A 22312-nucleotide genomic window follows, 5' to 3' on the forward strand; every position below is an offset into this window, starting at 1 on the left:
TCAAAACAAATAAATGCATGAATAGCACCCTCTTCTGGGAGGAGTTTCAATCACAACCCAGTGGCAGTTATTTATCTGACAAAGACGTTAAAAGGCATTATTTTCAGTGAATCACCCACTCACTGTATGCTGGTTGGCTGGGAAAATCCCTCAACAAATAGGCCTAGGTGTAACCACCTGAATGTCTGACTTCGAGGTGCACGTGTGTTTATCTCAGACCAGTTGTCAATGCAATGAGTTAATGTTCTCCCCTGACAAACTAGCCTAGTATTAAACAATGTAAGCATCATGATGAATCAAACCAGCTGATCTGATCTCTCAATCCGTCTGAGACAACACTAGTGACTCAACTAGACAACAGCTCCAAAATATTTTTTTTTTATTTTAGTGCAAAAAAAGAACATTATTAAATGTTTTGGATATTTTCAGGAAAAGCAATACTGTACAGGTCCGATATAATCTAAGGTGCTGTGTATAAATAGGTAACTTAAAACACGTATAAGCAGTAAAAACAAGACCACATCTCCCAAGAAACAAGTTTAAGATGAACAAAGGGTGGGGCCAACTTCAGGTTGGGAAAATGATTTTTTTTTTTTTAAATGGTAGTATGAAGCATTGAGCATTATCCACATTGAAAGGGAAATATTCACATTTCAATGGACAAGCACACATCTTGTATCATAGTTTCCATAGCAAAAAACAAACTCAAGCTATCAATAACATCAAGTCCACTTGACTACATGTTTCTGCCCTCTGTACGATTGACTGTAGCAAACAATAACCTGAATAAACGTGAGGCAGAGCTTAGACTATGCATTCCAAAACAAATGTTAATATTTCATTGAACAGCTACATTCAATGACCCAATTAAAGCAACATGGGAGATGCCTTTCCATGTACCCCATGTGTATCTATGGGAGCACAGCAGTACATGTTGCATATTCAGTATCAAGCTAATAGACAGATGACAAAGCTACAATTGTAAATCATCAAATTGTGGGTGAGCAGCTATGATTGTTAGCCTTGGCTTGACCAACATGTTTCCCAGCAGTCAGTTAGGTAACATACCATCCATCTCCAAGGATATGCAATGAAGTTATTGTGATACATTTCTGTATGTTTTGCATTGGCTGGTTTAAAACATTTTACCACAAATAAAAAAGGCGCTAAATGAATGCTGTTCCATGGGCGCATAGGAAAAAAAAGGACAAGTCAAAAGCTTGGTTGGACCAACATAATTTCAGCTCAACAATAAAGATCATGTAGCTCTCTAAATACTTTTAAAAAAATAATAAAAAAAAAAGCTTTAGGATCGTGCACAAGAACTATGATTACAAAACGCAGGTTCACCGACTGTCACATGACAAACGCTCAAAATCATTCCATTTCGTGACAATGTAAGATTTCAAATGATGCCTACCAGATATAGCCTGTGTAATTATGAAGAAATGACCAGCAGTGTGACGTTACCATAACACTTGAACAGGTAACAAGAGGTAGAACACACAGCCATTTCAACACAATTGCACCAGACTCATAATGTACGTTAGAGTTTCCTGCTTGGCTCGACCAATCAATGGAATTCATACCAAGTTGACTTCTATGAAAAGTGCATCCAAATTTACAAGTCGCAAGACCAGCACCAAATAATAATATTGACATAACAGTAAATATCAAGTACTTGATTTCTAAGAATGCCCAACAAACAGTCAGATTTTGGATGAATATACAGGGAATTAGAAATGAAATGAATGAATATCGCTAAGGGAGAAAGATTTTTTTTTTTCTAAAATGCTTCATCTATTACCATACTTACGGCAAGTGAAGTCCATCGCAGATTTAAGGTGACGTTACAGTGAAGGAGAAAACATCTAGCACCTGTAATTAAGCTGTCCTTTTGTGCATCAATGTACAAAATGTGTAATCTTGTTTGGCTAAGAAGAGAGATTGTAAAACAAAGTATAAACCGAATTTGTGCTAGCAAACATACAATACAAATGAAATACAATCCCCCATACCATTAAAGGTATAGGAATGAAGCACAACAAACACTATTAAATGCACCAAGCAAAAAAACAAAAAAAAGTTACTACTACTCTAAAAATACCCTAAATTCATATTTGAGAAACATCACTGCTAAAAATGTATTGGTTAAAAACAATGCATAGTTAGAAAAGAGGGATAAAAGCTAGCCCATCTAGGCTACATGAAGAATTCCCTGCTAAAATCTAATTATTCGGGAGAACAGAAAAGGGAATAAAAATAAATATACTAAAGATCAGTATCATTTCAGTTTTGGAAGGCATTACATTTTTTTTGCATGAAAGTTCTGCGTATACAAATAAAGCCAATTTGACTTAGTTTAATCCAACTACATATGGGCCAATAAAAAAAAATGGTTCTATTATAATTTTAACAATCTCTTCTAAAAGCTTATTCAAAATATACCTTATGTCCCTCAAGGCTATGCTACAAAGAACCACAATTAAAAAACAAAACCTTTGACTACGAATAATTGCCCCCCTTTTTTGCTGAGCAATAATGAAGAGAACATATCAGTCTCCGGAATCCTTTTCCGCCCAATAGAACCCCGCCCCATTCTTCAGTCCCTAAGCTGTGTGACACATGGAGCATAGGCTCACTCTACTGTACCGATTCATACACCAACGCCTGTACTACAAGATGCCAGCAACACGACTTGCCCCCCCCCCCCAGCAAGGAGAAAACCATGATTAAAACCATTTTAAAAAGATCAAAACTACAGATCGGCTTAACATATCCAATTCAAATGTGTGAGTCATCTACACACATTTTTCATTTTTACATTATTTTTTTTTTGAAAGACAACATGAAAATAAGGGGATACAAAAATGTAATTTGAAGAGACTTGACCTCCCCCTAATGTGGATGTCTTAACATGTAACAAGGCTCAGAGAACATAAAAAGGTGTCTGTTAGGAACCAGTCCCATTCTATTAGTAAGTTTCTCTTGCAACTGACCATAGATTGACAAAACGACTCAGTCCAAGTAAAAAAAAGGCAAGAGAGAGCAACAATTGCCGACAGTTTAGATTTCATATTATTAATTTGTATAGGTCTTGATTAAAAATAAGTGTGAACAGTTTCAAAGTAATAAATCTAATGCTTGCTGTCATCAGTCGCAGCATAAAAACGTTTGTTGGTCACCAGTGTTGATGGACAAATAACTCTGCGGCTGGTACTGTACACAGGCCTGTTCAATTCATAGCTGTACATACAAATGAAAAGACAACATGTTAAGTACTTGTGTCCTGGTCAAAGTATCCATCTGGTCAGTGCACTTTGCTTTGATTGGCTGATAAATAATGAAGTTGTGAAGAGAAAGAATGATTATAAACCTTCCATCGGGCCCTTATCTTAGATATGCCCACCTCCCTTTAACCCTATTTAAAAAAAAAAAAAAAAAGTTTCAACTATGGAGAAAGCGTTTTAGTGTGACCTTGTGTCTAGATTCTAAACAATCAAAGTGTGAGGATACTGCCCTCTAGTTTTTGATAGAAGTCATTCCTAATAAAAGTTTCCTTTGCTCAAACTCTGTAAACTACTAATTTACAAATACAAACAAAATGTACAACATGTCAAATAAATGAGTCCACCCCACCACAACCGATTTCTGAGGAATCATTTTACATACTACTGCCTAATAATGACCAGGGTTAGGCCAGGGAGAGGGGAAGAAAGTGGTTTTGCATGTGTTGGTTTGAAAACAATTGTGGACATTTTGGAAAAGAAACCATTCCAATTTGTTTGGGATGACACTTCTCATTCCCCCTTACTGGTGAGTAGAGACAATAGACGGCACAAACCCACTGATGCCCACACCTGGCACAGTAAGGGGGTTAGGTGGGAGGAGTGAAGGCTTCTTCCCTGTGGGGTCTGTCTCACCCCTGCCGACCCCGGTGCCCAGGCTTGGAGCTTCAGGCGAAGTACATTGTGCGCAGTGTGTCCTGGTGAATCTGAACTGCCTTGGCCAAGGCCTGCTGGTCACGCCCATTGCTCTGTCCCGACGTGTGACTGCCCTCCGCACTGGAATGATCACAGGGGAAAGAGTTAGTGAATTCTTCAGTCTGAATTCTTTAAAAAAACAAAACATTTAAGACCCTTCATCACCTTCTGGTAATCACTCATCTACCACAATTTGAATGGTGCAGTGATGGAAATACCCTATTAAAGTAACTGATATCAGAACAGGGCCATGGTCTACAGCAGACATGGTGATGTCTCTTACCTGTCGTGCTCCTTGTCCACCAGGTGGTAGCGGGCACGGAATGCCACCAGGTGGGCGTAGTAGGCTGGCGCTGGGATGGACACGGAGCGGGTGCAGCGCACGTAGGTGTGGCACAGCTGGTAGGTGAGTACCTGCAGCTCGTCTGAGGTGAAATGGTTGTCGTCCCACAGCACGTGGTAGTGGGATGGTCGGCTGGTCCCCTGAGGGGAATTACAAATGATATAAATGTTTATTGTAAATGGATTAGTCATTTTCTTTTTGGCTCTACTATAACCAACATCTAGAAATTTGAAAAGTCCAAATTATAAAAATGTTTTGAGCAGAGAAATTACAATTAGATTCTCTCAAAAGCACACAATATTAGTAAAGCGGTGGGTCCATTCTCCACGACTTAGCTCTATAGTGTCCCGGGTTGTGTCAGACATTGTACCCTATTCCCATATAGTGCACACAAAGTAGTACCCTACATAGGGTAGGGTGCCATTTGGGATGCACCCCTGGGCACTGGCTGGTTCCTACCTGAATGCCAGCATGGCTACACAGATAGAAGTCAAACTCAGATGGGTGAGTGATTTTGGTGTCCACTGTGGTGCCGGCAGGGATGTTGCCACTCTTACCAACCTGAACAAAACACATTAGGAATCATATAATATCCCAATGTAGGCATTTAATATGCACATTTATTTTACAGTAATAGTGGTCAGTATGAATAGGAGAGATTACGAACCCTCTCGTTTCTGTCCATGCAGAAAAGTCGAGTGTGGTGTCTCTTCTGCACCACCACGAAGGTGATACCGGGCTGGTAGTCTTTCTCCAGTTTGATGCAGGCCTCACGGATAGCCAGTAACTCATGTTGGAGCACCTGGATAAACCCCAAAACGACAGCATGTCCATTTATACCAGTTCAAAACAAGGAGTCAGAACAGTAACCAATAGAAACACAGCAGGGCAAACCAAAAAGGAAACTCCCAAACAACCAAAATATCTGATTAGATCTCAGTAAAGATAAAGACTGGGCAGTCAGAATTAAATTGGAACAGTAACCAATAAACAGAAACCAATACAAAAACAAAGACCAAAAATATATATTTTTCTACTCATGCCCCACCGTTTGTACAGTACAATTACAGATCATGCAATTGAATTGAAATCCTATTTCCTCAAGTCTACCTCAAGTCTAACCTGGTTGAACTGGCCCTCAGATATGCCGTCGCGGTAGTAGATGATCCGGGTGGGCTTGAAGCGGGTGGACTTGTAGAACTGGATGAGCAGCTCTCTGACCATTGTGGCCAGGTCCTGGATGATGTCCTGGCGATGCTGCTGTACCCGCACTGTGGCACAGTAGCGGCTGGGGTGGGCATCCATGCTCCCCACCACCTACAAAATAGGCACAGGGATGTGATCAGGACAATATTACACATCAGGGATTTTGGCTAGGGGTATAGGTCAATCTCAATTATATGTGAATGGAGGATGGCTAGATAAGCAGGAATTGCTGATTAATCATGAATAATCACATCTCTGAGGAAGCACAGGGCACACTTTGATTTTTTGCAAGTCAGGTGGAAGCCCATCAGTGAGCTAGGTGGAGTGGTAGACTATAGTTCTCCTTAGTCCTCTCCATTTTAGATGTTGGACATAGTCAAATAAACCACAGTAGACTATTGAGATGCACTCTGCCTCCCTAGCAGAACATGGTTGTGGGTATAGTAAAATAAACTACTGTACACTATTGATTGAGATGCACCCCTACATTCACAAGTAGTTGACAAGGCCATATGAAGAGTCTGGTCCGTCTGACTTACTGCCGCGATAGAAGGCTTCTTCCCGTCTCCAGCAGGAGGGTGAGTGACGTCAGCACCCAGGAAGATAACTGGCTGCTGGAACACCAGGGGCCTGGAAAGAATAGACACCCACAAGGTTAACCAGAGCCATCCTTAGAGATGAAGTGTGAACAGAAGAATGGACGGAAACATGATAGTTTAAACAAATTAATCTCATTTACGGCATATCATGGCTCTATAGTGCAACCATTTCACTTGCATAGGCGCCAAAATCTTTTGCAATGCAACCATGTAATTTATATTTAGGAGCACCAAGTGCGCCTAGAATACTTAAGGATTCTAACATTATTACCGCAGATATTTTTTCACTGTGCTCCTAAATTCCTTTATTTTTCAATTTACGCACACGTGCTCCTTGTAAAAAAAAAAAGCTTTGAGCCCTGCATGTGGACGTATAGGTGAATGAGCATGTTGAAACAAGCCACCAGTCTCAGATGTCATGGACAAATGTATACAAGTTTATACATTTTGAACAAATGTACAACACTCCATTTGATTGATAACAACAACCAGCCCATGTTAATGAGAGAGGTTCTACACTGACCTGCCCTGTGGGAGGAGGATGTTGTTGACCCCGCCCAGCTTGACGTTGATCTTCAGGCAGAGATTAGAGAGGGTCTGGGGAGTGGTCTTCTGAACGTTCTTCACCTGGACACACTGGGTGGCCATGCCCAGCACTGTGTCACCAACACGCTTCACCTCAGCTACACCACACAGGGAGGGAGGGAGGGAGACAGGCCATGTCAGCACAACCGGAGAGATATACAGCTAGCAGTGTGTGTGTGTGTGTGTGTTAGAAAGTCTACATATGAGATTTGATACAGTTGGAAAGATAATCCAGGAAACATACCAAAAACCCTTTTAGAGCACAGTGTTCTAGCTGAACCAAGAGGATTTACAGGTTAATCTAAAAAAAACAGGAGACAGCCATTCACTTAGGAACTTTCCTCACCATAGACGGGCGTCTTCCCAGGCAGGATGACCACCACCAGTTGCAAGCCTTGATAGGTGTACTTGAGATGTTTGAACATGGGCTCCACGCTGTCCGCCCCCTGGGCGTACTTACAGAAACAGGGTTGGCCCTGGATGGGCATCCCCGCATCACGAGAAATCTTACGCAGCTGGTCTGTAAACGCCCTGAGAGAAAGGTTTATCGGGGGTTAGATGGGGAAACAATAGTCCTAAAATATGGAAATCATAAAGGGCAAAAATGCAAGGAATATGTAGAAGTAATGAATGTTTTTAATACCGTCGAGGAATTGGTAGAAGAAATTAATGGTTTTTAATACTATCATGATTTCTGCAACAATAACTTGATAATAGAACCCCATCCTTGCAAATGCAGTTCTTACTTGAGCAGAAGTTCAGTACACTGTCTCTGTGGGGCGAAGCAGGCGATGGCCCACACCTTGATCTCTATGCCAGTGTGGAACTGCTTGTTCCTCATGTCCCACACTCCCTGGATGGGAGTTGCTATTGCTTTATTCTGCTTGAGTAAAAGGGAGAAGAGGTAAGGGTCAGAAACAAATAGTTGTCTGTAACCACTCTTTCAGCCAACCATTTCATGCGGATGAATTACCTGACGCACAAAAAAAAGTCACGACTAGACTAATGGAAACATAAAATACCGGTACAATTTTATAAATGCTGACAAGACAATTTGTTAGTTCGACATGGTGGGATCTTTTTGTGTCTAAGAAATGGTGGAAACACCTTTATGCGCAAATATTGATATAATAACCATCCTGACAAAGCGAACTTGGGAGTCACATGATATGTTCTGTGGTCCTCCCACTACAACTAAGGAAAGCATGCAGTTTATTAATTATTAGGCTACAAATTAAACAAGTTATGATGAACTTCACAGGGTGATGAAAGTGCAAGGTGATGAGCTTGATGCTACTTTCCAATAAATATTGAGGGTCTTATTCTGGTGACATGATGATTGATGCTTGGCTGCTGTTTGACAGATACAAATATGGCTCTTATCCATAATAATCTCATGTAGGTAGCCTACCCACACTGTATCTGCCAGCTGTTGGCTAGAGCGCATGTGCCAAGACGAGTGGGCACATTCTCTATAGAACACAACAGTTTGTGACAAAACCATCAGTTGAGTGGAAATATTTAACTTGCATTTTTCATTCGGTACATGGGAATTTAATAGCAAAAGTTATTTTTATGTGCCATTCTTCATCATCCATAGCCTTTTATCTGCAAAAAGTCAGTTTGATTGAAACATCTCTGGTGGGAAAATGCAATGTTAAAAATATTTGCATGAAAATCTGTTGCAAATTAGATAGAAACCTAGCTTGTGGTAAAAAAAATAATAATTTAAAAGTCTACACAGGTTAACCAATAAATTTTTTTAAATTAAGACGATTACACCCAACTGGGATATGTCTCACATTCAAAACACAAATTATATAACATTAACACTCCAAAAAGCTCACTACCAAGTTTATTTTTGCATAATATAATATATAATATAATACAGAACTGTGGTTCATCAGTGCACTATTCTTACGCAGAGGCAACAACAAGTTGTTTAGAATGATCTAAATCAGTCAAACAATCCAGCTTAAATGGCAGAAACCTACCCGCCCTCCGTAGAGGATAGATGGGGCCTGGAGGACTCTGCCATTCACCTCGGTCATCTCATCCCTCACCATCACCCCAAACTCACGCACGTAAGGATCATTGTTAAAGTTGGCACTTCTCATCTGAAAAGGGTAGACGTTCAGCAGTAATAATTCAGAGGGGTTATTATACACTAGGACTTCAGAAAGACTGAAAGAAAACATTTGCATATGGTCAGGCCACCAATGGTTCAATAACAGCAGTTCAGTCATTGTACATTCAGTTAAAACCAAATACGTACTTTAAGTGCATAAAAATCAGCTTTCAAGACACTCAGTGCTTGAGTTCATTCCAGTAACTGTAACTTTACCAGTTTGCTGATCTCTTCCTGGCGGTCGGGTGCCGATCGGGCTGTGGCACGGATCATAGTAGACGTCTGATTGTCTGTCAGCTTCTTGATGCACCGCTGGCCAGCTACTATGTTGCATACCTGGACACAAACAACTTTATTAATACCCTCAGGGACACATTAAGAAGGCATCATCGACCAGGAGATTAATCTCCCATACCCTAGAGATACAAGGCATTTTCACTGTTTCAAATGGCAAACTGGAGTTTCTATAATACCGCCAGGGACCTCATTCTTTTTAACAATTTGAACCCAGCAGTAAACCATCTGAGGTTGTGAGGGGAGACTGCAGACTGACCTCAAGGGGGAGGTAGGTGTGTTTCTGCTCCTGTCCAACCTGTAGACAGGGGAGGTGGGGGTAGCGTAGTATGAGTTTGTACTTGTCTTTGAAGTACTGTGCTACTGTGCATTCTATGGTCTGGCCATTCTCCTGCTGCAGAGGAAACCTGAGGTCAAACAGATGAGAGAAATAAAGAAAATAATGTTTGATTGGATTTTCAAAGGGATTCAAGATCCCAAGTGGGGATTTCTGTTTGTCTTGATTGCTCTTAAATCCGTGCATGAAAGATGTGTTAAGCAGTTTTTTGTTTTACATCCCTATGCAAACCATTCCTGGTTATATCACAAGATACTAAAGGAATTGAGGCAGTAGTTGTGAATCTTTTATGGTGTTCTTTCTTACGTCTGGTGGCTGGCTGGTCGTCTGGTAACATTACATACTCTGTACTTCCTTTTCATCTGACCACAGTGAGTGATCTCAACCTTCAGACCTGAGAATCACAATGGCAAAACAATGGTCGGATTCACACACTGAACAATAACATTTTCCTATTTTATCACATTCTACTTTTAAATAACAAAGTTCAAATCAGATTTTACTTCAATACACAAATAGATATCAATATTTATTATTATAAAATACAGAATTGTTGGGTATAAGTATTAAAGCATTTCCACTCAGACAGACAAAAAAAACAACCCAACGCAACTATTGATTACCTGGTAATGAATGATTACCTTTGATTTCCTTGGTAAACTTTACTCTCTGGGAGTCGGTTAAGGGCTTCTGTTGTTCTTCAATGCTTTTGAAATCCAAAACCTCACACATGAACTCAATCACAGGCTGAGCCTTGTAGAACGCGGTGGCAGACACTGGAACAACAAAACACCAAACACAGCGATGAGATTCACAGACCTATCCTCCGGCTTCCAAATACATACTGTAACTTACGATTATGTAGGTTGCGCTTGATTGAGGATAGTTGGTTGGGTTTACCTTTTTAGGACCAATGGCATCACCTCAAAAGTACAAGCCCCACCCAATCAGCACTTTAGGAAGAATTAAATCTATTTACTGCCTGAAACATACCATGGAATGAGATTCTATCCTCCTTCCAGTCACACACCCAACACAGAGACATACTCTAGTCAGACACACTCCCTACTATTTAGGGAATAGGGTGCCATTTGGGACGTAGACATTTCCTGTGTGAAACCTACCGTCAATGTTTAGCATCATCTTCCACAGGGAAGGCCTGACTGATTGGTGGAACCCAAACCAGACCTCCCTGCCACCGCCAAGGGGGTTAGAGCATCCCTCTGAAGGGGTGAAGAAAGAACGTCCGACGGGGGTGTACCTGGTGGAAGAGGGTGTGAAGACAATGTGATTCACCTCAGTCTCAACAGAATCTGGCTTCACAAGGAGCCTGACAGAGGAATTTGAATAAACAGGGCCAAATACACTAGATGTAAATGGTGTGTGCATAGGTATAGAGAAAACAGTGGTTTATGAACAAATTTGAGGGTCATTAAGTATGTGGACCAATGTATTACAGCAGACATGGTAATGCTAAGCCTATTTGCACATTTTGTCTGAGAACTTTGTATGCAACTATAAATACCACCATTAAATACCAATATTACTTAGCGAAAATATACTGGTTGTTTTCAAGGGGAAAAGACTGACCTCATAGAGGGCAAATGTCTCATGACCACATCCAGGGCCTGGATGGTCTCGAAGGGGATGTTTGGCAGTCGTCCCGACAGGGCTTCTTGAAGAGCTTGCAAACTGACGCAGGACACCCACTTTATGGCCACTTTGAAGCTCCTGTCCTTCCCCTCGCCTGGGATGGTCACTTCCAGCTCCACCTGTCAGTGTACGTGTACAGGTGTTTTAGTGTGTTTAAAATGGGCATGACTACCCAGTCAAAGCATCTAAAAGCTTAATAAAATGTATTTTTCATATCACTAGGCAAGTCAAGACCTTACATGGAATATGTAGCCTATACACAAGGTAAAACCACTCTCCATCCAATATTATGGATGTCATTATTATAGTATCACATTGCATGTTGTCACATCAATCGTCCCATAACATCACAATTACATCACTGACACCTCAGGTCAGATGGGGAGACATACTTTTTCCCTCCCTATGGGTAAGGGCATGGCTGTGTAGAGATTCTTCCTCCCGTCATACACTGGCTTTCGATCCCCAAAGATCTGCGTTTTAAAGTGCTGTACCATGTGCTCCACAATTTCACTGAGAAGAACAAAAATGGAGCATATGAGACGTTATCAACACAGTACACAGTCCTTATCACAGCCAAGACACCTATTTTATAGCATAAAAACTATGTCATATAACAGAAGTGATGTGCATCTGGAACAGTTATTCTTAAAGAGTGATCATTTGGAGAGTTGAAAGACATTTCAGGGTTACAAAAAAAATTATTTGTCTTTTCGATATTGACGTTTGATTTAGTTTATTCTGCTCTTTCAAGTTTTCTAAACGGATTAAACAATTCCACAATGTACATTGCATGTGGATGAATTATGGCCACGACATCTGTTTGGTGATTAGACCTATGCTTAATGTATTTAGTCTATCAAATATGAAACGTTTTCATATTTTCAGTCTGGAACCTGTCTATATTTAGCGGGTTTATAGCCTAGGCTAATCAATTGTAAATGGCACTAGCAGTTCGCAGACTAGGGTCGTCACTGGTTACCACAGCCACAAAGTCATAAACCTACTGTTTCCACAATTTCACTTCTTAAAAATCAGATGTTAAACCTAACCTTTAACCTCACTGCTAACCTTATACTAAGACAGATTTTCCTTTCAGTGAATGTTGCGCATCACTACTTCACAGGAGAGGCATTTGAGCATTAACATTTTTTTTTTTTTTGCCAAATGTGTTTTGGGGCAGAAATGCCATCTGGAACACGTGAACTTTCATGTGCCTTATTAACAAACTTGTATGCCATCTGTAAATACGAATAAAATTGTTAAATTACGAGCCTAGTTGGTTTAGCCACTGAGAAAACAGGAACCTTCCCGCTTTCCATGATTGGCTGAGATAATGGATTGGACATGCCGAGATGAGTTCGGATTGGTCTGCCATGTAGCACGCGTCGGTCTATAATGAGCTACTTAATACGTGTAGGTAATCCTTTCTAACGCAGATTTTGAACGATAGCTCTCCACTTTCTGGAGGACCGAGTTTTGAAATCAGTAGAATGCCTGTTGGAAGCAAGAGTATGATAGCTAAGGAGAGAACTGTAGGCATTTGATTACAAGGGAGTTAAAAGAGAACACAGAAAGCTGTTGTATAAAACACATCTCTGGATTACGTCTTCAAACGAAGGGCAACCATGACAGAGGGAGAAGCGTTCATTTGTGTATACATGTAAGAGTCTAGCTAGCTACAATTTAATATGATACGTTTCTAATTTTGTCCAAAAGTAGTTCTCATTGCAAGTTAAAGCATACAGTTATATAGCTAGCGAGAGAGCCAGCCTTCGTTGGCTAATGTTACGTGTATGTATATTATTTGTATCTCAAAGACATTTGCATTGCTAACATTGAACCTAGTTGGTTAGCATTAAGCTACCTGTAGATTCACACAGGGTGGTAACGTTAGGAGTTGGGATTATGGTTCATTATTCAGCGAGCTACACAAAAAAATGTTTTACCTCATTATGCAAGTAGCCATTTCACTGTACCATTTTCACCTTCTGTATCCTGTGTATGTGACAAACTTGGGATTTGATAGTGCGTTCACCGGAGACTAAATGTGAACATAATGACCAGCACCAAAGTCAAATTACGATATAACATTAAGCCAATGAGACAGTGTCCAAGTTCTAGTAGAATGCCCTGCTTCTATTTCGTCACTCACAACCGTAAGCTATGAAAGCTTTGGTGGTTTAGTACATGACCGTACTCACCGTTTAGCACATGGCCTCACATGTGAATCCTTAAAAAGTTGGGTGGGGCTAAGGCTTAAGGGTGTGAATGATGCAGAATGAGTGTAGACAAAGAGCTCTCCAGTAGGTGTACTAAGACATTCAAGGGCCCTTTTCTCAAAAGTGGGGTTACAAGTTTATCAACTTTCAAAGCAGAATTACTTTTCAATTGTTCCTCAACTTTAGTGTGACATACCATTTTCTAGCAGAGTCTCTACTTGTAAATACAATTTCAAATTTTGCTACATAGGACTGAATTGAGCCAGTCGGTCACATATAGCGATCGACTTTGTGGCTGTGGTAACTAGTGACAACCGCTAAGACCCCAAGCAGAAAATGATGCAACTGTTCCATAATTTCAACTCATTATTTGAACACATATTTCCCACCTTCAGTCAGCCAGTCCATTTTGAATTTGTGATAAAACTGTTGTCATTTGTCAAGGAATGTAGCTTGTGTATCCCATCAGTTAGATACGTTTTTAATAGGCATTTATTTCTCTAAGTCCACTCAGCAAGCATTTGTGGAGGGAGCAGTTGGAACGCAATTGAGTAAGTGAGACATGGAAGGGTAAGGGAATTTAGGGAGCAGAATTCTGTGATACTTGGCCTTTTTATGTGTCGCCCAAATGCATATGTACAAATGGAACTCTTGAGTAAAAGCAAATTAACGTAGCCTTCAAGAAAAAAGAAAATACACCAAATTGTTGTACAGCTTTTTTTGTATATATATATATATATATATATATATATATATATATATATCTCATCATCTCTGGTTAAAGGTAAAGTTTTGACGTCTGTTCAAGTACTTGATTACTCATGCCCATCCCTAGCTCACATGGGGAAAATGGCGCAGCACAGCTTCCAGAAAAACAGTCTCTTTCAAACTAGGGATTTTGTGGTTAATCGTGGTAAAACAAGTAATTCTGCTCATAGATTATGGTTTTATGAACTACACATTAACACCACCAGCCCAAAGCGGGAGGTAAAAAAAAAAAAAAAAAACTCCGATATACTATGGAACTTTGGCAACTTCTAACTAGATAATTGAAGACTCAGGTGAAAGCCTGTAAACCAAATAAAATGGTTCCATACCGGTTGACCCTTCTGGGGCATTTCTCTGGCTTAATGTCAATGTCGTAGTGGTAGACCTCCAGTTTGGGGATCTCCATCTCAAAGAAGTTGGCCTGCAGTTTGATTGTCCTGCCCATGGTGCCAAAGTCCGGCCGCGAGGGTGGTTTGAACACATACTCTGGCACTGGGGGAGATGGGGGATCTGGATCAGAGGGGTCAGGGGTAGGAAGCAAACAAAGGAACAAGTTAATAACTGTACAGATGGAATGGATTTTGCCTCGTCTCAGATGTGTTTTTCCAACTCCTATGTTCATTATCACAAGTTAGCAAGACACACTGTTCTAGCCTGGTCCCAGGTCTGTTTGCGCTAACGCACAAGATTGTTCTAGAATATTATTTTTAGAATTTGAATAGTTAGATGTTCAAAGCATTTGACTGCCATGCTTGAACTATTTGGTTGGTGAGCCCTGACCAAGTTTGGACACCATATTGAACACCGAGGACTGTGAAGAGACACACAAACACAATAACTCACACCCACATGGATTTCCTATTGGAGTAATGGCCTGAGAGCACACACTTAATGTGTTGTGAAGTTATGAAATGTAATGTATATAACTGCCTTAATTCAGCTGGACCCCAGGAAGACTAACTGCTGCCTTGGCAAAACTGGTTCAAAGTCAGTCTTTTCTTTAGCGGTCTGTTAAGCCTATGGATTATGTGCGTTTCCTCAGAAGCTTAGCTATGACAAGAGGGTCAAATTTTCAACTTCTAATCAGCATGTCTAAGAATAACTGGCATCCCACATGATAACCAGCTTTGTTGTAATAGGTAGAGAAGGGGATATCAGACCCCTGAAATTTGGGACATATGATGTAAAACAAGTCCCTTTGGAAAATAATGGTTATTCGGACACGACCTGACTTGAGTTCTAAATAGTAGGCATTTTACGAATGCAAAAAAAATGTTTTATAGTATGTGAATCTTTAAAATAGAGTATGCTTTAAATACCTCGCTGTTCTACTAATTTATTATGTAATCTATTAGAATTCACTGCATACTTTAAGAGAAACGTTATTCCTGAGTCTGTTTGACAACAGCTGATAATCAGATAAGTGGACGCCCTGTACCTAAATGAATGAATGGTAGGAATCAACACAGTTGGGCATTACATTACGCATCCTCAGGATGGGTGAGCCTAGTATCTTGATATGTTACCTACTGCATTAGTTCTTAATAGGACGCAGTAAAATTAGTACACAGTATGACGTTTTAGTAAGTAGCAGGCAAGACAGATTTCGGACATGGCCGATGTGCTCCAGTGCAGTCAGCTGTTGTCCAGTGTTTCTTGCCGGTAAACACTACCTAATTGATTCCTACAGTTATACTTGCCCTATTTTATATCCAATGTCCTTTGCCTGCCAGAATCAAGACATTTAAAGATGTGGGAAGCTCTAAAAGGCTAGCACGGGCAAGCTACTCTTCCTTGCTTTCACAAAATGAAACAAAAAAATTGCAAATGTTTTGCCAGCGCCCCCTTGTAAATGGTAGTGGGACATCATGTTACCAAAAGCTGTCCGCTGCTCCAAAAATCCCACTCCACCCCTGGGCACGCAAGTGAGTAGATCAACGGAATGAAGCTTGTAGTAACCTTAAGAGTGTTTTCACACATACAGTATCAGTCAAAGGTTTGGACACACCTACTCATTCAAGGGTTTCTTTATTTTGTACATTATTTTCCACATTGTAGAATAGTGAAGGCATCAAAACTATGAAATAACACATGGAATAGTGTAGTAACCACTCTGTGGTCCAGCTCATCCCAAACCATCTCAATTTGGTTGAGGTCAGGTGATTTTGGAGGCCAGAGCATCTGATGCAGCACTCCATCACTCTCCTTCTTGGTCAAATAGCCCTTACACAGCCTGGAAGTGTGTTGGGTCATTGTCCTGTTGAAAAACAAATGATAGTCCCACTACATGCAAACCAGATGGGATTGGTGTATTGCTGCAGAATGCTGTGGAAGCCATGCTGGTTAAGTATGCCTTGAATTCTAAATAAATCAGTGTCACCAGCAAAGCACCCCCACCTCCATGCTTCAGTGGGAACCACACATGCAGAGATCCTCCGTTCACCCACTCTGCGTCTCACAAAGACACGGCGGTTGGAACCAAAAATCTCAAATTTGTACTCAGACCAAAAGGACAGATTTCCACCAGTCTAATGTCCATTGCTTGCATTTCTTGGTCCAAGCGAGTTTCTTATCATTGGTGTCCTTTAGTAGTGGGTTCTTTGCAGCAATTTTACCATAAAGGCCTGATTCACGCAGTCTCCTTTTGAACAGTTGATGTTGAGATGCGTCTGTTACTTTAACTCTTTAGAATTTATTTGGTCTGCAATTTCAGAGTCTGGTAACTAATTAACTTATTTTTTGGAATGCCCTTGAAGAAACATTCAAAGTTCTTGACTAACCATGTCTTAAAGTAATGGACTGTTGTTACTCTTTGTTTATTTGAGCTGTTCTTGCCATAATATGGACTTGGTCTTTTACCAAATAGGGCACTCTTCTGTATATACAAGGTCCCCTACCCTAGTTGAAATGCATTCCAAGTGACTACCTCATGAAGCTGGTTAAGAGAATGCCAAGAATGTGCAAAGCTGTCAAGGCAAAGGGTGGATACTTTGAAGAATCTCAAATATATATTTTGATTTGTTTAACATGTGTTTACTACATAATTCCATGTGTGTTATTTCATAGTGTTGTCGTCATCTTCACTATTATTCTACAATGTAGAAAATCATAAAAATAAAGAAAAACCCTGGAATGAGTAGGTGTGTCAAACTTGACTGGTACTGTAGTTCTGAGCAATAGTTGAATCAGTGATTATTTGTTAATTTTTTGGGGTCCGGTTGGATTTCACATTGCCAAATGTCAAACTAAAATGGCTTAACAAAATCATGTTCATACCAGTCATTTGTTTAGAGAAAACTCACATTAAATCCATGTATTATCATTAATCAGCATAACTTGTGTCCGAAACATCATATTACTTTCTCTTTGGTATTCCAACAACCTGCGGGAGGAAACAGCGCGATAGCAGCTCCACGCGAGTAGGCTAAATTCAGTAGCCTATAGCTCCACCCTTTGAGCGACCCACGTTGTGTCATTTTGTGCATTCCCAAGTGCAGATAGTATATTCACACTAGGGCTGGGACAACACCAGTATCAAGATACTCGTTAGCATTATAGAAAGGAAACCAAACAGATTTCAATTCTTTAGGAAAACAGCCCTAATGTCAAACAGAAAAAAAACATTGTCATCCAGTCACATTTATTTATTTTCCAAGCTATAGCCGGTGCTGAGCGATTAACTGAAACTGTGGTTATTTTCCATTTTTTTAAACTAATGGACTGGTGTCAGTTCAATTATTTTAATTCCATGTGTTTCTCTGTGAGCTCAATGCACACATTGCAGTTTCTCTAGAGATAAATCAGATCCGGCCAGAACTGTGCAATGTAGTAGGGAGTTGTAGTTTCCAACAGGCCAATAGTCTACCAACTTAAGCACCTAAAACTTGGTAATTAACTACGACCATGATCCATTGTGCATCTACATTACATGACCAAGAGTATGTGGACACCTGCTCGTCGAACATCTCATTCTAAAATCATGGGCAATAATATGGAGTTGTTCCCCACTTTGATGCTATAACAGCCTTGAAAGTCACTGAGCTCTTCAGCAAGGCCTTTCTACTGCCAATGTTTGTCTATGGAGATTGCATGGCAGTGTGCTCAATTTTATAAGCCTGTCAAGCAACAGGTGTGGCTGAAATAGCCACTAATTTGAACGGGTGTCCATATACTTCTGTATAAAATGTATCATATTTATTAGGGTACTTGCCCAATCTGCGTTTTTATGACCGTCACGGAATAGAACAACACTCAATCGTGAGGTGATATAAGAGCAGCTGTTGCTTCACGGGGCATCTACCTGAAAATACATGATCTAAGTGATTGATGTTGGTATTCAGCAGTCATAAAAGTATGACTTATTTACTTTACATGTTGCGTTTTTGTTCAGTAAAGTGTTGGTCCCATGTTTAATGAGCTGAAATGAAAGACATCAGCATTTTTCAATACACAAATAAAGCTGATTTATCTCGAATTTTGGGTACAAATTTGTATACATCCCAATTAGTGAACATTTCTCCTTTGTAAAGATAATCCATCCACCTGACCCTTCTTCACCTGCGGGATTGTCTGAGACCAGCCTCCCGGACATCTGATGAGTATTTGTCTTTAATAAAGCCTTTGTGGGGAAAAACTCATTCTGATTGGCTTGGCTCCTAAGTGGGTGGGCCTGTGCCCTCCCAGGCCAACCCATGGTTGCACTCCTGGCCAGTCATGTGAAATCCCTAGATTAGGGCCCAATGAATTTTATTGAATCGATTGAATTCCTTATATGAACTGTAACTCAGTAAAATCGTTACATTTATATTTTTGTTCAGTATACAAAATTGTGATTTTGCCAGACTGCATAGGCAGAAGCTCTAGAGATGAGATGCTGACTTGGAATGAAATAAAGTCAAATAAAAACAAATCTAATATACACAATTTAAATATTTTATTCAAGTGAATAAATTATTGTTAATAAGTGACAAGTAAATTGGCAGTCACTACCATCATGGGACTTCAATTGTTTTATTCTGTGTTACAGAATTCAACCCACAACTCAATTAATGTTTAAAAAAATACACCCCGATTTGTTATTTATTTTTATAATCTAACATAAACCTCAAAATGCACTAGTCGCTCAACACTAGCTATAGCACACAATATTTTACATACAGCAGATTACTTAAGGACCAAAGAGCTTGTTCTGCTTTGTGTTTTCATTTTTGCCATGGAAAAAAATATTGAGATAATGGTATCGTAACAGCCCTGGTTCACACCAGTCCAAACAAACCGAACTAAAGGGGGGAAAACATGCCACAGTTCTGAAAAGTCACTCCAAACTAATTTAGTGTTAAAGTACCCTAAGATTGGTGTGAAAGAAGCTTACCAGAGCCAATTGACCCTGAGGAGTGAGGTGGTTCAAGCATCTCAGCAGCTAGAAGAGAAAACATTTGTCAATTGACATGACTCACAATGATTAAAATGAAGGCTGCATGGATCACAAAATGTTCTGTAATATTCTTAGAACTTCCTCCTATTCATAATGCCCAAATAAAACCTTGTCACTTCATTCTCCATGTTCATTTTCATGCCCTATAGTTTATTGCTGCATAGATAGCAACTACAGACCCTACCAGTACGCTTGTTTACTCGATGGAGTAGTGTGGATAAAGGTACAATTTGGACTACAGTTTTAATCCCTCATCCCTGCATTGAGGTAGGTTTTCCAACCCATCCATCGTACCTGCTTGCATCTTCTGGCACACCGACTACCCATTTCCAAATGCCTCACCCTCTTATCAGCCTTAGAACAGAATCATGTACAACTGCTGAGCCAATTTTTCAGCTCCCTTATCAACAAGTACACACCAGCAGCTCAGCAACCTGGCAATCTGACCACTCCTAAAACCAACCATCTTCCTGAAACTGGTCACCATCATTCTCAGTAAGGATTGGAAATAATTAACTGGATATAGTCAACCAGTGTCAGTGGTGCAACCTTATTTTCTAGCAAATATTCATTTTCACATAACTGGCTCCACTTTGAACAACTTAAGAGTAATGAAAAATTACCCACTAGTAGTATAGCATAAAATATCCGTTGGCTAACGCTACTTGTCACCATCGATGCTTTTCCCCAACCTAAATACCAGGCCATGTTCCCACCTGCACAAACTAAAACAGCATGTTAGGAGAGGATATTTTCTTTCATTGGCCTTCACTTAATGGCATTTTGTTAGTGATCAACCAATTAGTTCCCCATTCTCAATTTCAACTTAATATCTAGTTAAATGTAGCTAGCTAGCGAATGATGCACAACTTAAGTATTGTTGCTAGCTCAATATATAGCAAGCTGACTGGTCTCCATAATGGTAGCTAACGGCAAAAAGAATAACTCGGTGCAAACAGTCTCCGAAATGTAGCGGGTTAGTCAGCTAGCAAGTTAGACAACAAGCAATGGTTAACAGGTAGCTAACTAATTCATTAGAACGCAAACCAAGTTAGCTAGCTAACATTTGAAAAGGTTAACAAGCCGCCGTTGGATAACAAGGCGACTGCCCGTTAGCAGGCTAACGTTAGCTAGTTTACTAAAAATTAGTTCCTCTGAGCTAGCTACTGGCCAACCATCTATTATTTTAAATATTAAAAAAATATATATTTGCACAAAATGTCTCCTGCTTTAGGATTGGACTTGAACAAGATTGAAGTTAATCGACTTCCAACTATCGTTAGCCAGGTCAACAGGCTTAGCTAACATTAGTTAACTAGCTAACAACAACAGGCCATGCAAACGGTGGCAAGGCTTGCTAACGCGAGATCTAGCTAGCTACTTAGGGACAAAATGTTAAACTGAGCTTGGCGAACAATGTTACAAAATGAAAACAAAAACGTTTAAATGATTAGAGGCCCCAAATGCCAAACTATCACTATCAGCACATTTATTCGCTATCCGTCTTGCTAACTAGCAAAATGCTAAACTTACCTCCAGCTGCTCCACTGGAATACATTTTATCGGTTGTTCAGCGTGCACTCTGTGGTCGTACGTACGGGTACTCCACTTTTCTTAAACGTCGCCAAAATACATACGTAAATGGGTACTATATATATATAAAACAATGTGGGTGGCTCGGTTAGGAAGTGGAAGGTTTTAGCCAAGCAGTAAATTACAACACCACGAGAGCTTTATCATCCTCGGCACCGCACCATCCCCCAAACACAAACGGGAGCTATGCCGAGAGAGGCTAGGGAAGGATCTGTGTGATGTCACACAGTCCTCTCTCTCTCTTATCCCCGCGCGGTCTTTCCTCGGATCGTGTTCATTTTACAACATTGCGAAATTCAGAGGAAGATGAATCAACCAAAGTGCAATGAATGCATTTCATTTGGTCCCTGTAAACACTACAATATTAAAATAGCTGTAACGTTACCAACCAAATGTGTAATTTTACTTAATTTGGCCACAGCCGAATTCAATGGAAGAAGAAACAGCAGTCATTTTCGGGGCATGTTGTATTTGAAATAAATGCTCACTGATAAACCCATCTCGTGGATTCCACAAAAGTCCTGCGAACTAGCTTAACATTCATTATTGTTACTGGATGATGTTGTATTGGTGTAGCTAGTAGGCCAAAGCAGCCCAGCCTTCTCATGCCATATGCCCTATGTCCCCCTACTTATCCTCCTCAAATACGGGCTCCGGAGTGGTGGAGTGGACTAAGGCACTGCATCTCATTGTTTTAGGTGTCACCACAAACACCCTGGTTCAAATACAGGCTGTATATCCAGGCTGTGAAGGCTGTCCTTGTAAATAAGAATTTGTTCTTAACCAACTTGCCTCGTTAAATAAATAACAACTGTGTCTTGACCAGTAGGGGCAGCCTAACATTTACTGGCCTTTAGAGTTTAGGGGCCCAGCCAACTACTCAAAAAAATTCACTTCCATTTGTAAACTTAGGCCAACCAAAAAGAGATCAACATCAATGGAGTGACAGGTGGCCTCGTGGTTGGAGAGACAAACCAGTAGCCAGAAATTTCTGAAAATATACAGAACTGAACTTGCAACCTGCTGTGGGCTGCTGCATTTGACCCCTGGCACCATTTCCTGCCATTGTGCCATGGAGCAAGGCACTTAACCACCTTAAACTGCTCTTGTTCCAGGCGTGCTACTCCCTGGTGGCAAACCGTGTGCCTCTCCAAGGGTGTGTATTTG

The 22312-nt window shown here is 40.4% G+C and overlaps 1 protein-coding gene across 6 annotated transcripts; it reads right to left on the reverse strand.

The window, feature by feature from the left end:
- Positions 1–362: 362 nt before the first annotated feature.
- Positions 363–21361, reverse strand: LOC118370961 (protein argonaute-2). Of its 6 annotated transcripts, none has more exons than XM_052469938.1 (20): positions 21086–21361; positions 19490–19537; positions 14448–14628; positions 11521–11641; positions 11066–11247; positions 10600–10736; positions 10099–10251; positions 9782–9869; positions 9398–9545; positions 9061–9180; positions 8711–8833; positions 7463–7596; positions 7063–7247; positions 6655–6814; positions 6072–6162; positions 5437–5643; positions 4994–5128; positions 4786–4887; positions 4267–4466; positions 363–4064 (listed from the first exon to the last, which is right to left on the reverse strand). In XM_052469938.1, exons 1-20 carry the CDS (start codon positions 21108–21110, stop codon positions 3956–3958), a joined length of 2649 nt encoding a protein of 882 aa, XP_052325898.1. In that variant the 5' UTR covers positions 21111–21361; the 3' UTR covers positions 363–3955. The 6 variants fall into 6 exon arrangements, with proteins under 6 accessions (XP_052325898.1, XP_035612108.1, XP_052325902.1 ...); XM_035756215.2 differs by having other exon boundaries at positions 7463–7599; XM_052469942.1 differs by having other exon boundaries at positions 5449–5643; positions 10117–10251; positions 21086–21360.
- Positions 21362–22312: the final 951 nt, after the last annotated feature.

The sequence above is a fragment of the Oncorhynchus keta genome, chromosome 19 (genome assembly GCF_023373465.1).
Source record: "Oncorhynchus keta strain PuntledgeMale-10-30-2019 chromosome 19, Oket_V2, whole genome shotgun sequence".
In the NCBI taxonomy this organism is placed as follows: Eukaryota; Metazoa; Chordata; class Actinopteri; order Salmoniformes; family Salmonidae; genus Oncorhynchus; species Oncorhynchus keta.